At 34.4% G+C, this 17,065-nt stretch overlaps 1 protein-coding gene across 1 annotated transcript in view; it reads left to right on the forward strand.

Annotated features, from left to right (window-relative positions):
• Nucleotides 1-17,065, forward strand: part of USH2A (usherin) — an 800,680-nt gene that overhangs the window by 313,732 nt on the left and 469,883 nt on the right. The window contains exon 22 of the mRNA XM_003814150.6: nt 12,740-12,870. Within this exon, the coding sequence (XP_003814198.3) occupies nt 12,740-12,870 (131 nt within the window). The remainder of the gene's footprint in view (nt 1-12,739; nt 12,871-17,065) is intronic.

Consider the following 17,065-nt stretch of genomic DNA (forward strand, 5'->3'; position numbering starts at 1 on the left):
TAGCATTAAAAAGAGAAGAATTTATCACTGCTATCAATTTTCACTGTTGCAGAGGTCCGATTAATGCAGTAAGAAATAGGAGTTTAAAAGTTGGACATAAATTGATCAGATAATTATTATTTTCTGATAATATTTCCTGTAAAATCCAAGATAATCCATTGAAAATATAGAACCAGTTGAACAATCTACAAATTGACTGGAGTCAAGAGAAATATATATAAAACAGTTGCATTCCTGTTCTCACAAAATTACTCATAAAACATTTAGAAATTTCTGTTTCAAATTGGGATGTAGAAGAGTAAGAAAGAACTTCGCTTTCATGGTAACAACAAGAAAACCAGACTAAAGAAATATCTTTTTCTATGAGTCTGTCAAGGAGCAAGCAATGCAGAAAACCCTGGCTGAACTGAATTTTAGGAAGAAATAAGTGCTTCATAGGTGATCAGAGTGCTGTGGCAGCTTCCATATCTGAGGCTAAACACTTGTTCAGACAGCGGAGGAGTATGCTACTGTAGATGGGGAGAATTTTTAAGGTCAAGGGGAAACCATCCACCCTTAGACAACAATGTAGCCTAGTAAGATGAAATTAGATCTAAAAGTCTAAATGCCAAAGCAAGTAGCTCAGCCCCAGATTCCACTATTATCCTCCACACTTGAATTTTGCTAAGATAATGTTAGTTGAAGAGGCCCTAGAAGTGGATTCCTATGAAATCTTGCCATGATTGGATTCCAGAATTATGAATAAATTTAATCCAAATATGAACCAAAAATATTTATAGTCCCAGCCAAGTCCCCCGCTAGCTCAAATGAGGATAAGATCCAAAAGGTGGCATCACCAATGGTTGAAGGTTGAGCTAAACACAAGTGAACTAAATACAATTAAAGCCCAACTTCAGTTCTACATAGTCAGTAGAAATGTATCCACAGATTGCCAAATTACTGTAATTACAAAGCAAAGAATTTAAAGCAAATATTGTAAACATTTTTAAAAAATTAAAGGTAAAATTCATATAATGGATGAAAAGATAAAATATTTTAAGAGATAAATGATAGCTCTAAGAAGAAATAAAATGGAAATTCTAGATCTGAAAAGTATAAATTTACAATAAAAACTTTATTGGATAAGTATAATAGCAAAGTGGTCAGTGCAGAATAAAAGATTAATGAATTTAAACACATATCATTATGAAGTAACCAAACAAAAATGAAGAGAAAAATAGGTTAAAAAATAAACAGATCGATAACATGTGGAATAATATCAGGAGATTTAACATACATGGAGATGTGGGTTCCAGGAAGAAGAAATAGGCAGAAAAATATTTGAAGAAATAACTGTTGCTAAATATTCAAATTTGATGATGAAACAACCTAAAAATGCAAGAAGCTCAATGAATTCCAAGTAGAATAAGTGTAATATAGCCACATATTATATATTCACAGTCCAATCACTAAAAAAAAAAAGATTATGGAAATAAAAACCTTAAAATCAGCTAGAGAAAAGGAAAAAGGCACTACATAGAAGAAAACAATGAAAGGAATGAAGGCTAACATTTCATCAAAAATAATTGAGGCTAGAAGATAATACAATATTTTTAGAAACTTTAAAACACCAATCTCAATTCTATATTCAGTGAGCGTATTATTCAAAAATAATTTGAAAGACATTTTTAGATTAAAGAAAGAGTTAGTATATCATGAATAGTCTTGCATTACAAGAAGTGCTAAAAAATTTTTAGGCTAAAAACCAATAATAACTCAAGTGTGAGGAAAAAATGAAGGAAAATGGAAATTAAAAATGTGAATAAACAGAAAATATTATTAAAAATTCTTTTGAAGACATTTGATTAGTGAAAACAAGAAATTTTAAACATATTCTGCAGTTTACAACATATATAAAATTAAACTGTATAAAAAATAGTACAAATAATTGGACAATGGTAAATGGAAGTATGTTGCTGTAAGGATCTTATATGTGAAGTAGTATAATGTTAATTTGTGATAGTATGTGTGTTAAGAATGCATGTGATGATCCTTAGAGAGCCATTTTAAAAAGTCTAAAGTCTACCTAGGGAGACGAAAAAGGTAGCAAAATGGAATGTTAAGGTAACTCCTCTAATCCATAACAAGATAGGGACGGCACAGCAAAGAAACAAACAGCAAATGCAAAAGAAGAAGAAGAAGAAGAAGAAAGTAAGAAAAGAGAGAATTCAAATAGCAAGATGGTAAAATTAAGTTAAAAACATATTAATAATTATGTTGAATATAAATGCACATAACACAACAATCAAAAAGAATAGATTATTAAACTGGCTAAATAAGCAAGACTTACAAAGGGTGTACAAGAAACACACTTCAAGTATAAAAACATAAAAAGCTTAAAAGTAAAAGGATGGAAAAAATAAACCATGAAACATTTATCATAAGAAAATGGTAGTGGCAATATTTATATCAGCCAAAATAACCTTTAAGACCAGTAATATTACTAAATAGACATTTTATAATGATAGTCAATTGATTAAGAAGAAATTATTCTAAATGTGCTTATATGTAGTAATAGAGTTTCAAAATACATAAAGCAGAAGTTTACAAACCAAAGGACAAAATAGACAAATTCCCTTCTATATTTCAAGATTTTTAAATGACTTTCTTAGTACTTAATAAAAGAAGTTGATAAAAATCTATAAAAATACAGAAAAATCAAACACTATCAACAAACTTCAGTGACAGTTATTGTACATTCTATACAAAACTGGAAAATAGCTATTGTTTTTCAAATGTACATGGAACGTATGTATATTTGAAAGTATGTACACTACAAATATTCTACAGCTAATATGCTGGGCCATAAAAGAATCTTAATACATTTAAAAAGTTGAAGTCAGAATATATTCTATGTTTATATAGAATTAAATTAGAAATCAATCTGAAAATGCTATCTGGAAATTTTCTAAATACTTCAAATTAAACAACACATTTCTAAATGCCCTACCAATTAAGAAAAAGGAATTTTTTAACAATTAAAAAATAAAGTATAACATGAGCTTTTTGGAATGCACCCCAAGTAAGGCCTGGAGAGAAATGTATAGGTTAAATGGTTATCTTAGAAGAAAAAAGTCCAAGTTTTCCTAAGCTTCTTCTTAAAACAGGCAAAAAAGAACAAATTAAGACCAAAGTAATAAGAAATGAAAAAAATTAAGACAGAATTGGATATCAATGAAATAGAAACAGAAAGCAAAGCCCAGAATTGGTTTGCAAGAATTATGGGTATTGGGGAATGGAGAGTGGTAAGGGGAGAGAAGGAGGGGGGAGAGAGAAAAGGAGAGGAAGAGAGAGAAAAAAATATTTTGGATTAATTTTAAAAATCTATAGATATGATTTACCACATTAATAGAGGAAATAGTATATAGCAAAATATCATATTATCTCAATACAGCTGAAAGACATTTCACAAAATTTTATACCTATTCATAATGAAAACTTTCAGCAAACTAAGAATAGGAGAGATGAAGGACCACTACAAATATTCTACAGAATGCACATATATATATACATATATATATAAGTGTATATATATGTATATATACTATACATATATATATAAGTGTATATATATGTATATATACTATACATATATGAAATGTACACTACAAATATTCTACAGCTAATATGCTGGGCCATAAAACAGGCAAAATATATATACAATATAGATTTAATATATATTTATTATATATACTTATACATACTTAATATACTTATATATTTTTATATATATATAAATATATAAAAGTGAAATAGTGCATGTTTTGATTTTAAGATAGGGATCAAGTTTTCGTTCAAACTTTACCAGTAGTTCTAGCCACTGCTAAAACAATACGATAATATAAAAGTCATAAATATTGAAAAGGAAAAGAAAATGTATTTGTCATCGACATAATTTTGTAAGTAAATGCTTTAAAAAATCTTTGAAAAAGTGTTAAAACTAATAAATGAACTTAGAAAGATTGCAGAATACAACGTTAATATAAACAAAATTAATTGAACATACTAGCAATAAACAATTTAAACAAATAAAGTTGGATTTAAAAGAATATTCAAAACATAGCACTTAAATTTAACAAAATAAATGAAAATATTTGTATAGCCAAAGCTATAAAACATAACTTAGAAAAATCAATGTAAGCCTAAATAGATGAAGATTTATCATGTTTGTGGATGAAAAACAAAATATTGTTAAAATAGCCATTTTCCTGAAGTCAATTTATTCATTTAATGTAATTCCAATCAAAATTCCAGCAAGCTTTTTTGAAGAAATTCCCAAGTTGATTCTACAAGTTGAAAGACCTAGAATATCCAAAATACTATTGAATAAAGTATTTAAAAAATGGCAAACTGAGCCATCTTATTTCAAGATTTAAAATAAAGCCATAATAATTAAGACTTCATAGTATTTGTACTGGCAAATTAATCAGAAACAGACTCAGACTTCCAATGTCAATTAAAATTTGATAGAGGTAAGGCAGTTCAATGGGGCGAGTACAATCTTTTCAACAAATAGTACTGTATAGTGTGTAGGAGTCAAAAAAAACCAATAAAGCTTGACCCCTATCTCACATCATGCATACAATTTAATTTGAGATGGGTTCATAGACCTAATAAATAAAAGCTGAAATTATAAAGCTTCTAGAAGATAAATGAGAAAATATCTTGATCATCTTGGTGTTGGTAAAGATTTCTCAGACAAGGTACAAACAAAGCGCTAACCATTAAAAAATGGTAAATTCAACTTCATCTAAAATATTAAGAAAATGATCGCCATTCTAACTGGTGTGAGATGGTATCTCATTATGGTTTTGATTTGCATTTCTCTGATGGCCAGTGATGAAGAGCATTTTTTCATGTGTCTGTTGGCTGCATAAATGTCTTCTTTTGAGAAGTATGTGTTCATATCCTTTGCCCACTTTTTGATGGGGTTGTTTGTTTCTTTCTTGTAAATTTGTTTGATTCTGGATATTAGCCCTTTGTCAGATGAGTAGATTGCAAAAAATTTCTCCCATTCTGTAGGTTGCCTGTTCACTCTGATGGTAGTTTCTTTTGCTGTGCAGAAGCTCTTTAGTTTAATTAGATCCCATTTGTCAATTTTGGCTTTTGTTGCCATTGCTTTTTGTGTTTTAGACATGAAGTCCTTGCCCATGCCTATGTCCTGAATGGTATTGCCTAGGTTTTCTTCTAGGGTTTTTATGCTTTTAGGTCTAACATTTAAGTCTTTAATCCATCTTGAATTAATTTTTGTATAAGGTGTAAGGAAGGGATCCAGTTTCAGCTTTCTACATATGGCTAGCCAGTTTTCCCAGCACCATTTATTTAATAGTGAATCCTTTCCCCATTTCTTATTTTCGTCAGGTTTGTCAAAGATCAGATGGTTGTACATATGTGGCATTATTTCTGAAGGCTCTGTTCTGTTCCATTGGTCTATGTCCAACAATGACAGACTGGATTAAGAAAATGTAGCACATATACACCATGGAATACTATGCAGCCATAAAAAATGATGAGTTCATGTCCTTTGTAGGGACATGGATGCAGCTGGAAACCATCATTCTCAGCAAAGTATCGCAAGGACAAAAAAACCAAACACTGCATGTTCTCACTCATAGGTGGGAGTTGAACAATGAGAACACATGGACACAGGAAGGGGAACATCACACACCGGGGCCTGTTGTGCGGTGGGGGGAGGAGGGAGGGAAAGCATTTGGAGATATACCTAATGTAAATGATGAGTTAATGGGTGCAGCACACCAACATGACACATATATACATACGTAACAAACCTGCACGTTGTGCACATGTACCCTAAAACTTAAAGTATAAAAAAAGGAATAAAAACTTTAAATTAAAAAAAAAAATGAAAAGGTAAGTCAAAGACTGGATTAGGCTAGGTATATGTTTAACTTAGAGAATGCCAAGCAGTTTTCCAAAATGATTGTTTAATTTTGCCTTTACATTAGCATGTATGAGAGTTTCCATTGCATCACCTATTCAGCAGATTTTGGTGTTTTTAATTTTACCAATTCTAGTGAGTATGGAGATGTGTCTCATTGTAGTTTTAATTTGCAGTTCCTGGATGAATGATGACACTGAACATCTTTCTCATGAGCAAATATGCTTATTTGCATATCAGAATTTTTAGTCAAGTGATTGTTCAGACGTTTTGCTCATTTTCTATTGGGTTGCTTGGCTTTTTATTGAGTTGTAGGATTTTTTTTTTATGTATTCTACATGTCCATTGTAAGAATTTAAATTTCTGATAAAAGATTTAAAAAATCTATAGTAACTTTTTAGCAGCTTTTTCATTCATACTAGGGACTTGTATTACAGGTTCCTTCTCTTGATTTGGATTTTGGAAGGCAAAATTTTCGTCAGCTGAAATGTATTAGTTCTTGATTTCTTTTTGTTCTTACAATAGCTTTGTATGGCTATTACTTGACAATTTCCAATCATTTTGAAATGTCTTACATTTTCCTGTATCTGCAATAACAAAGTTAAGTTGACAGGGATAAAGGCTTTTGGATGGCTTTTTATGTTTCTTAGTTCAAGAGAGACACATTTGGTTTTTGAAAAATGTTTGTGTTGAAGTCTAACATACATACAGAAAAGTGCAAAAAGTAGCAGTGTGCAGGTTGACCCATTTTTATAACCTGGATAGCCTTGTGTACCCAGCACCCACAGTACAAAATAGAACACTACTGGGCCCCCAGTGGGCCTGCCTTGTGCCCTTTCTAAATCCCAGCCAGGATTACCTCTATTCTGACTTCTAACATCATACGTGGATTTTTGTCTGGTTTTGAACTTGATATAAATGGGATCATACAGTATATATTCCTGTGTACTTAGTGTCTCTTACACAATCCATGTTTGTGAGATTCATGTATATAGTTGTTCATTCTCATTGCTATATCTGTTGTTTGTACAGTTGAGTGACACGTGTGTATGTTTCAGTTTGAAGATGTAATGAAAGGTCTTGCTGTAAACATACTTGTATATCTTGTGACCCTATGCATTTGGGTGGGGCTGGATGTAGAACCAGGAGTAGAACGGCTGGATAAAAAGATACACATATCAAAAGATACAAGGGTAACTTTTTTGTTTGTTTGTTTTTGAGACGGAATCTCGTTCTGTCGCCCAGGCTGGAGTGCAGTGGCGGGATCTCCACTCACTGCAAGCTCCGCCTTTCGGGTTCACACCATTCTCCTGGCTCAGCCTCCCGAGTAGCTGGGACTACAGGCGCCCGCCACGACGCCCGGCTAATTTTTTTGTACTTTTAGTAGAGACGAGGTTTCGCCGTGTTATCCAGGATGGTCTCGATCTCCTGACCTCGTGATCCGCCTGCCTCGGCCTCCCAAAGTGCTGGGATTACAGGCGTGAGCCACTGTGCCCGGCCCACAAGTATAACTTAATAAATACTGTCAGTTTTTAAAAGAGGTTGTATGCTGCAACTAGTAGTTTATGAATGTTGCATGTATAGATATTATTACATTATATATTATAAATTTAACATTTTACTTTTTAATTTAATATTATATATAAAAATATATGTAATATATACGTGTGTGTATGTGTACATACACACATATACAGTAGTTGCACATATTTGGCTACACTTTGTGTTTCCTTTTCATTTTAGCCATTCTAATGGATATTTAGTGGTATTGCATTTCATTTTGCATTTCTCAGATGACTAATGATACCGACCATCTTTTTCATATTTTTTTTTTCTGGCTATGTATCTTGGTATCAGATATATGTATTGCAAATATCTTCTTTCACTATGTCATTTGTCTTTTCATTCTCTTATTCATACCTTTTGATAGCCAAAAGTTGTTAATTCTAACATGGTCTAATTTATCAACTTTTCCCTTTATGTTATAGCTTCACATTTATCGTTTAAGAATTCTTTGCCTAATCCATGGCCCTGAACATGTATGATTTTTATGATTAAATTTTAAAGTTGTAAACCTCTTACTTGAAAGTTAAATATTTCCATGTAGAACTTGGATTTTTCATATTTTTAGAATGTTAGGCCATGGATGTAAGTTTATTTTACACATCTCATGTACACCATTTGTACAAAGTATGTGTTCCTTAAATATTTCCTGAATGAATGAATATAGAGATGCATGAAATGCTCTATTATTTAAACACTAGAAACCAAAACACTGAACTTTAGAACATTTCCTGTCTCATTTTTTGAAAATCAAAGTCTAAATTTCAGAAAGTGAGAAAAGTATAATTTTCACTTGTCTGCCCATTTTAGTCAGTGTTTCAGCTTAACACAAACATTAAAAGCAAAAATATTTTGGCACTGCTGGGCTCTGATCCACAGCTCTTCTTATTCCTGGGCCCGGGATGAAAACACATTCATGAGGCAGAGAGGAAGACAAGTTCAACTACACAGCTGTATTAAAATTTCTGCTCTCCTGCGCACACCGCATGTCCACTTTCATTTCTTTGGCCAACACAAGTCACATCACTAAGCCTAAGTCAATAGTTGGGAATCTGTAAATACATAATCTTCTTATAGGAAAAGAGAGTGTTAATAATTTTGAATAGTTATGCATGTTACCATTCTGTCTCACGGTAGAGTCAGTAATGTTTTCTTTAAAATGTTTTATATGTTAATCAAAATATTATGTTTATATTTAAATGTATTCTTTTTTATTTAGTTCATTTAAAGAATTGATTACATGATTTCAGCATTTGGCTTAAAAGAATTTATCTATATCTATGGCAATAATTAATTGTCAAGAATATGTTTCAGTGAACGTGTGCATTTTTAATTTTGTCATAGATTTTGCACAAAAGACATTCATTATTTATTTTGGCAATGTAAAGAGAAAAATGAGAAGATTAAATTATTTGGAAAATGCTGTGGGAAAGTCTCACATACACCATCAAATCCAATTGCCTTTTTTTATACTATAGCTTCCCTTCTTAAGAAATTTTCCTTGATCTGTGTAAAATATTATATTTTAGTTGCACTAGCAGTGCATTTTCTCATATAAGCATAAAACTTGAAAATTAAATAATATATTTTAGAAAAACACATGAACTTGCATATTTCTTAAATAGTGCATAATTTTTATGAGATTCCCACGTATATCTTGTCTAAATATTCCTGTAATTCTTACTGATTTATTTTCATTCATCAGATTTCTCTTGAATTAAAGACAAGTAGTTGTCTTCCCAGATCGAGCAATTATTGATATCTTCCAACACCCAATTCCTTGTTTTTATTCTCCTCTCTACTGCCACATAGATGACTCCAACACACTGGTAGAGAGTTTTGCTCTCTTCATGTTCCAAATTATAGCATTTTTGTGAAATAACCTCAAGCTGAGTAATTTTATAGGAATAGGTTTTATTATAATATATGATACCAAATATCACATAAAAAGTGGTGGCAGAAAGATAAGATTTCTCAAGTAGAGTTACTCTGAACCATAAGGAGAGAAGCTTAAGAGAAGAAAAGAGTTGGTAGAAATATAATTGTTCTCTGCTCAGGTTGTAGACCAGACTCTACATCTCTGTTTCTGCTGGTAGATGCTTCCTTTTATCTCCCTGGTCTACCCTAATAATTAATTTATATGTCTCCCATTTCTTTCTCTATCAGATTTTTCTAATTCGTGTTCTGTACCCACCTTCTACTCATTCATTTCCTCAGTCCTTATCACCCAGCAGTCAAGAGTCTGTCCATTCTACTTAACTGAAAAAGATTATGTCATTACCAGCTCCGTAAGTTTTTCTTCAGTTCTAATTATTCTGGACCTATTGGAAGTGTTTACACAGTTAACTAACCTTGCCTCCTTAAAGTTCCCTCCTATCTAGATTTCCATTTTACAATATTATCTTGATCTAACTTTACTCTTGCCCTTGTTTTTTTATTTTCTGAAATGTGGACATTTCCATTAAAGGCCCTTGTTCTTTTTCTACAGTCTATCTCTTAGACATGGCTTTTGATAGGTGATTGCCAATGTATTTTCCTAGCATCGTCTTCTCTTCTAAGATTTAGTTTCTCATTTCCAAATGGCAGGCAGAGTTTTCTGCATCATAAGTTCAGTATGCCTAAAACTAAAGATAATTCCTAACCCCAGATTTCCTTCCTTATCTGACATTTCTATTTCTGTTATTAATACCCCATTTTCCTCAATAATTGGTGAAAAGAATGGACCATTTTGCCCCACACCATCACCTCATATCAATATGTCTTAATGTGCCTTTCCTGGTATGTATAGAGTTTATCCTTTCAATTACTAATTCAGTTACTTGTCTGTCCTTGTCTTATTCTCCCAAAGCACAGCACTCACCTCTTTTCTGTGTAGCTAAGTTACGTCTCCTCCCTACATTTCATCATGAATTTTGTTGCCTTAGTCTCAATTTTGAAAATCCTATTCCTGCTCTCCACTCAAATTTTAATTTCTTCCATTAATTTATGGGATAAGTTTCAAATGGGTGGCTCAATCATTTCAGTGCACTTAATAGGGGAGATAAGAGAGAACAATACATCTAGTAGCAGGAGTCCAAGTGTGCTTGACTACTGAAAAGCAATTTGTTGGGGCAAACAATTCTATTCTGTGGAGTGGAAGAGTTGCCAGGAAGGACCGCATCCTGAATCTGACAGCAAGAACACAACATTCAAGCAGGCCAGAGTAAGAGAAGAAGAGAGTGTGTAACAATGAGAAATAAAAATCACTAGGACAAGTTTGTTGAAAATGACCAAGAGCATAAAACGTAGAAGATGGAGATGCAGAAGTCAAGAAGGCCAGGATAAATTTGATTTGCCTTCTTGGAAAGTCTAAAGCTTGTATCCTAAACTTAACCTTTGCTGTGACTAAAGGAATAGCACTCTAAAAATGACTTAGAACACAGCATTCTTTTTCATCTTTGTCTTCCATACAAACTTCTCAAGCCAGATTGTACAGATGTGGTCTCACCTATTTCTCCAGATTTATCTAACTGTCTCCCTCACAACCAGCCTTCCTCAAACTTTCCATACCTCTAGGACTTTGTACAATTCCCACCAAATCCTTCATATTCTCTGAAAACAAGCTGAAGTACTATATTATCTAAAACTGTCCTCAATTTCTTTTAATCAGGTATTTTGTATACATCCCTATACCATTTATCACATTGCATTACATTTTTTTAATTGTCTTTTTTCTCAACTAAAACTCAATGTCAGTTACGGGCTTATTAGTTTTTCTTCTTTGCTGTGTATCGGAGTACTATTCAACAAATGTTAGTGTTCCATAGTTGTATGTTGAAAAAACGACAGTCCAATGTTCACCAAATGATATCTGCTTTCCTGCCTTCAAATCCTAGCTAAAGTTTTTCTCTTCAGACATGGCTTCTGGTGTAGTTGCTGTCTATTGAACCTGAGTTAACCACCACCCACCTATGTAGGGCTTTTGGTTACCAGCCCAGCCTGAAGGAAGATCTCCTTCCTTTAAATTTTTATTATCCTGCCTGACTGTATTTTTACTCAAATCAGTATTCATTCATTATTCACTATTGTGTTCTTGAGATGTTATTTGATTTTCATATATGGTCTTGAGCTCTTATTTGATTCTCACAGGATAATTTGTTAAGACATATACATTTAATATTTTCAACTAAACTGGAAATTCCTTGAAAACAGAGATTGTGTCTCTTACCAGTTTTAATGCATTAAGCAAAAAGCCTTATACAGGGCAAGAGCTCCACAATATGTGTTGAGTACGTGGGATACTGAGTAGAGTGGAGATGGGGCCATGTAATGGCAGGACTGGAGATGGGGTCATGTAATGGTAGGGGGAAGGCATCATTCATAGGACTGGAGATGGGGCCATGTAATGGTAGGGGGAAGGCATCATTCATAGGACTGGAGATGGGGCCATGTAATGGTAGGGGGAAGGCATCATTCATAGGGCTGGAGATGGGGACATGTAAAGGTAGGGGGGAGGCATCATTCATAGGACTGGAGATGGGGCCATGTAATGGTAGGGGGGTGGCATCATTCATAGGGCTGGAGATGGGGACATGTAATGGTAGGGAGAAGGCATCATTCATAGGGCTGTTGCATATTGCCCCTGCTTCCTAAGCTGTGGAAATTTCTATGAGAAAAGAGCATTGTATATCCTATGATATGCAGGGCTAGTATGTGCTCTGAAGGGTCAGTAAAGATCCCAAAATTCTGAAGGCTGCAAACCATTTGGTTATAGGGTGGTGTTTCAGGAAATTACCTCTATAGGCCACTTCATGGCAGGTCTTTCCAATATTAACTTCTATTACTGAACCGATTCTTTAAACTTCATAAATATTTTAAGCAAGACCCTCTGTGTCTCTTTCACTCTTGTCAAAAACCCATTTATTTTTATGACTCTCTGATAATGTTTTCACATTGATACTCTGAGTATCCAATTTTGGGTTGACAATATGTCTTTTTAGGTTGATGAGTTTTGCATAAATTTAAACTTCATTATATATTGATTAGCAGGAATGTGGGCATAAGATTCCAAGTACTGAATGGCATTTAAAATGGGATATATTTAAAACCAAATGGCCTAGACCATGCGAGTATATTGCTGTGTATAATTTCCTGACTGTACTCACTACATCATAAATAATAATGAAAGTAAATGTACATTTATCAGAAAGAATCAACAAAACCCCAGCACTGATTTGCTGATCACACTTGTCTTACCAGGCATTAAGGCCAGCTTTCGAACAAAAGTGCCTGAAGGTTTGATTGTCTTTGCAGCATCACCTGGTAATCAGGAAGAGTATTTTGCACTTCAGTTGAAGAAGGGACGTCTTTATTTTCTTTTTGATCCTCAGGTAAATGAGAAATCATAAACTTTAATATTTTTAAGAATTTAGTAGGTGCCTGGTACTGAGGTAAATGCTTCTGTTTTCACACTGAATCTTCATTCAAACCTTGTAAGGTAAGTACTATTATTATCCCCATTTTGCCAATCAAGAAAATGAAACTTACAAAAGTAATGTGACTTGCCCTCAGCTAAAATAGCGGAGCTAACTTTTAAACCATCATGGTCTGAGTGAGAATCTGTGGGCTTAACAACCAAAATGCCACCTTATAATGAAGATTAAAACTTTTAAATAAATTTAAAGAGATCTATTTTTATTTTTCTTAGTAGCAAAAAATCATGTCCCCTTTTCTTCCTTCCCTGTCTTTCTTTTTTCATTGTTTCACCAGCAAATATTTAAGTGGCTATCGGGTACTATTGTGCTGGGCGTTGCAGACTACCATAGTTTCAAAGTTAAATATGACCATGCCCCTGCAAAGGATACAGTAAAATAATCAATTTAAAATGATTATAAATTGTATCAAAATAAAGATTTAGGATTCTATGTACTATAGGAACATAAAATAAAGAAATAAATTGTTTTCTGAGTTGTCAATTTTCTCTGGAAATGTGATATTTAACTGAGATACAAATCAATGAAGAAAAGTTGGTCAGGACAAGAGTATATGTCTGTATTTGAGGGTGTATATTTCAGGTGGGGCAGTACAGGGGAGATTCTGATCTCCACCTGGGAAGGTGCTGAGCATAAAGTTTCCAGGCAAAGTGAGCAGCAAATATTAAGGAAATAGCAAATATTAAGTGCCTGAGGTGGACGAGAACATGGCACATTCAGTACACTGAGATGAATCTCTTATGGCTGGGAACAGAGACAAAGGGAAAGGTGGTAGATTGAAAAGCTGGGTAGAAACCAAGTCATTTAAGACCTGTAAGCAAATGTGAGGATCTGAATTTTTCCTAAGGGCAGTGAGAAAGCACTGAACAGTTGTCTTCACTTGAGTTGAACAAATATCAGTGAGCATTTGATATTAGGTATTGTATCAAGCATGTGAGTAGCTGAGAAATGAGTAAGACTAAGTAAAATATATTAGCTTTCCATTTTCTCAGTTCTTCAACTTAAAACTGATGATCTAAATCACACGTTCTGCTTGACAAATAAATGTTTTATATTTTATTGGTAAAGCAGACACAACGTTCACCCTCTGTATCCAAGTTGCGTCTAGGATCATGGACTGAGTGATCTGACTGAGGATCTCAGCCTCATGAACCCTGGAGATCCATTGACCTTAGAGAGAAAAGGCAGGGCCTATTGTACCAAGTGTATCTGAGGACCCTGCCAGACTCAAAAAGCAGGCCAAGGTCCTCCTGCTTTATGAAGCTGGGAGAGCCACACAGTGGCCACTCGAAGGACCAGGGACAGAAAGGCTCCCTCCTCATGACAGGGGTCTGCTAACTCCCTGGCTGGTGCACAGCAGGTCCTCAGACACAAAGATTTCTGAGCGTCCCCTAGTAATGCAGCTTCTTAAAGGATGCCAGCAGGTGGGCAGTGAGTAAGCAAAAGGAAATAGCATCACACCTAAGCAGATCCTGCAGCCAGAGGGAAAGGAAGAAGCAGCAGCTATCGCAGAAGGCAAGACAGATGGCAACTGAAAAAAATAAAAAATAATTAAAAAAAATCAGCTGAAGTTGATTCAATTACATAATGGAAGATATTATTTTTTATTTGAAAACTTTAAGTAGATTAATTAGAGGAGAGACACTTTGAGCCTCAGATTAGTAGGTCAGAAGATTAAGTTGAAGAAATCTCTCAAAATACATAAAAATGTGACAAAAACAAGAAAGATAGATACTACTACTGTCACTAAGAAGCGAATCAGAAGGAGAACAAAAAGCACATGCTCAAGAAAAAGAGGGATAACATAAAATGATGAAACAAAAAATAGGAGAGAATATCTGATTTAAGAGGGAATTTAGTATAAATCCATTGAAAAGACTCATCAATTTCCTGTCAAGATTAAGCAAAGCTAATACTTCTATGAGACCTCTTTGTGCCAGGCATTATTCTAAGTGGTCTCTCTATACATCAGTTTGTACACTTACATACACACATATGCCTACACACACACACCTACACACGGACATAAACTCATTTGAACTTTTCAACAACTCTGTGAGGTAGATACTCTTCATATTCCCATTTTACAGGTGAGGAATCTGGGCCACAGGTAAGTTAATTTTCCCCAAGTGACAACACTAATAAGTGACCAAGCCAGGTTATAAACACAAGCAATCGAGCTCCAAAGACCATGATTTTAGCTACAATGCTATACTGCTTTTCAACATGAAAGAAAGATGGTTGTTGATATCCATAAATTCAGAAAAAAAAATCCATCTCTGCACCAGGTTGGAAAGAAATATTTCAGTAAGTAATCTAGCCAAAAGGAAAAATAACAGAGTCAGAAATATAAAAAGAAGAAGCATCAGTGAATAATAAATCTAGCAATATTAAGTTATGCCTAAATATTTAATGATAGAGTGACTAGAACTCTGTTTTACAGTGCCAAATAAGAATCTTTGAAATAGAAGAGAAGTATAGCAAGGGCAAGAAAAAAAACGTGAATAATCATTTGTTGCTAAAATTAGTAAGAATTGAAGGAGAGGAAAGATGAGTGAATTAAAAGTTCTGAAGATACCAGCTTAGTGGCGGGGTGTGGGTGGAATAAGGGAATAGATTATACTGACGTTTTGTTTTCGTTAAATAAATAGGGCAAATGTTTGATTTCAAATGTTATAGAAAAATAAGTTACTACTAATAAAAAGTGCTCTTCAGGACATCCAAATTAACAAGGTTAAAAAGGAGAGCAAATGCTAAGTTAAAAAATAAACAAAAATCAGAAAAAGAAAGGGGAGAGTACAGTAAAATAGAAGACTGTCAATGAGAAAGAAAAATCTGGCTCTGCTTTTTCCCCTTCAACCTGTTAGTATCTGGAGATATTTAAGAAGAAGCCAGATGGAAAAAAAACTAATCACAGGACCACTTGTTTATAGAGCTTTAAAGTATACAAAGTGAGTTCCTGTTAATGATCTCATTTCATTCTTGAAGTAGCCCCTTGAGGTTGATTTTGTTTTCATCCCTGCTTTAGATGAAGTGGCTTAACTACGGTCATAGAGTGGTTTAGGGATAGAACTAGCACTGAATTCAATTATTTGAATAGCACTGAATTATTTTATTCAATGAAACTTTGCTAAGAATTTATTGGACTTCACAGTTATGCACTGGGAACACAGAAATGAACAGAATGACACTCATTGGAATTCTGGCCATTGGTTGTTCATCACAGATATTGAGTATTTATAGCCACCCCCCTACCAAACATGGGACAGTCATTGGAGAATTAATCCAAAAATGATTTCCCCAAGTCTGAAGCATGACTGCCGTCTCTTTTGACATGTGGTGTTGCTATTTCTAAAGGATGCGATACCTTAAGACTCTGTAGGATAGGAGGGTAAAGGGGTCAAACTGCTTAACGGAGAATGGCTGCCAGGAAACTCATCTGGCAGGTCTAGTTGTTTTCATATCCTTTACGGTGATCACCTGGACAGGCTGGCGCAAAGTGTGGTGATAGAATTCAGGGAAACATTCACAGGGCATTGCCCATCATTTCCGCTCCCTTACCCTTCTCATTCACACAATTGCTTAGAGTACTCGTCACTGCTATTAGTTTTCCCAGTTGCTCTGTCCCTACCCTGTATAGCCAAACCCTAAGCTGTCTACATAGTCCGCAGGTGCCAGCCAAGTATTAATAAAATTGTTAAAGCCACTGGGCGTGGTGGCTCATGCCTGTAATCCTAGCACTTTGGGAGGCTGAGGCGGGTGGATCACAAGGTCAGGAGTTCAAGACCAGCCTGGCTAAGATGGTGAAACCCTGTTTCTACTAAAAATACAAAACTTAGCTGGGCGTGGTGGCAGGTGCCTGTAATCCCCGCTACTCGGGAGACTGAGGCAGAGAATTGCTTGAACCCGGGAGGCAGAGGTTACAGTGAGCCGAGACTGAGCCACTGCACTTCAACCTGGGTGACAGAGCGAGACCCTGTCTCAAAAAAAAAAAAAAAAATTGTTAAAGCCAACTTGGGGGCTAAAGGGAGTGAGGAAGGTTTAATGATGTCTAGTAAGTAAATTTTTATCTGAAATATCTCTCTCCATAAGG

The sequence above is a fragment of the Pan paniscus genome, chromosome 1, assembly GCF_029289425.2.
Source record: "Pan paniscus chromosome 1, NHGRI_mPanPan1-v2.0_pri, whole genome shotgun sequence".
NCBI classification, from domain to species: Eukaryota; Metazoa; Chordata; class Mammalia; order Primates; family Hominidae; genus Pan; species Pan paniscus.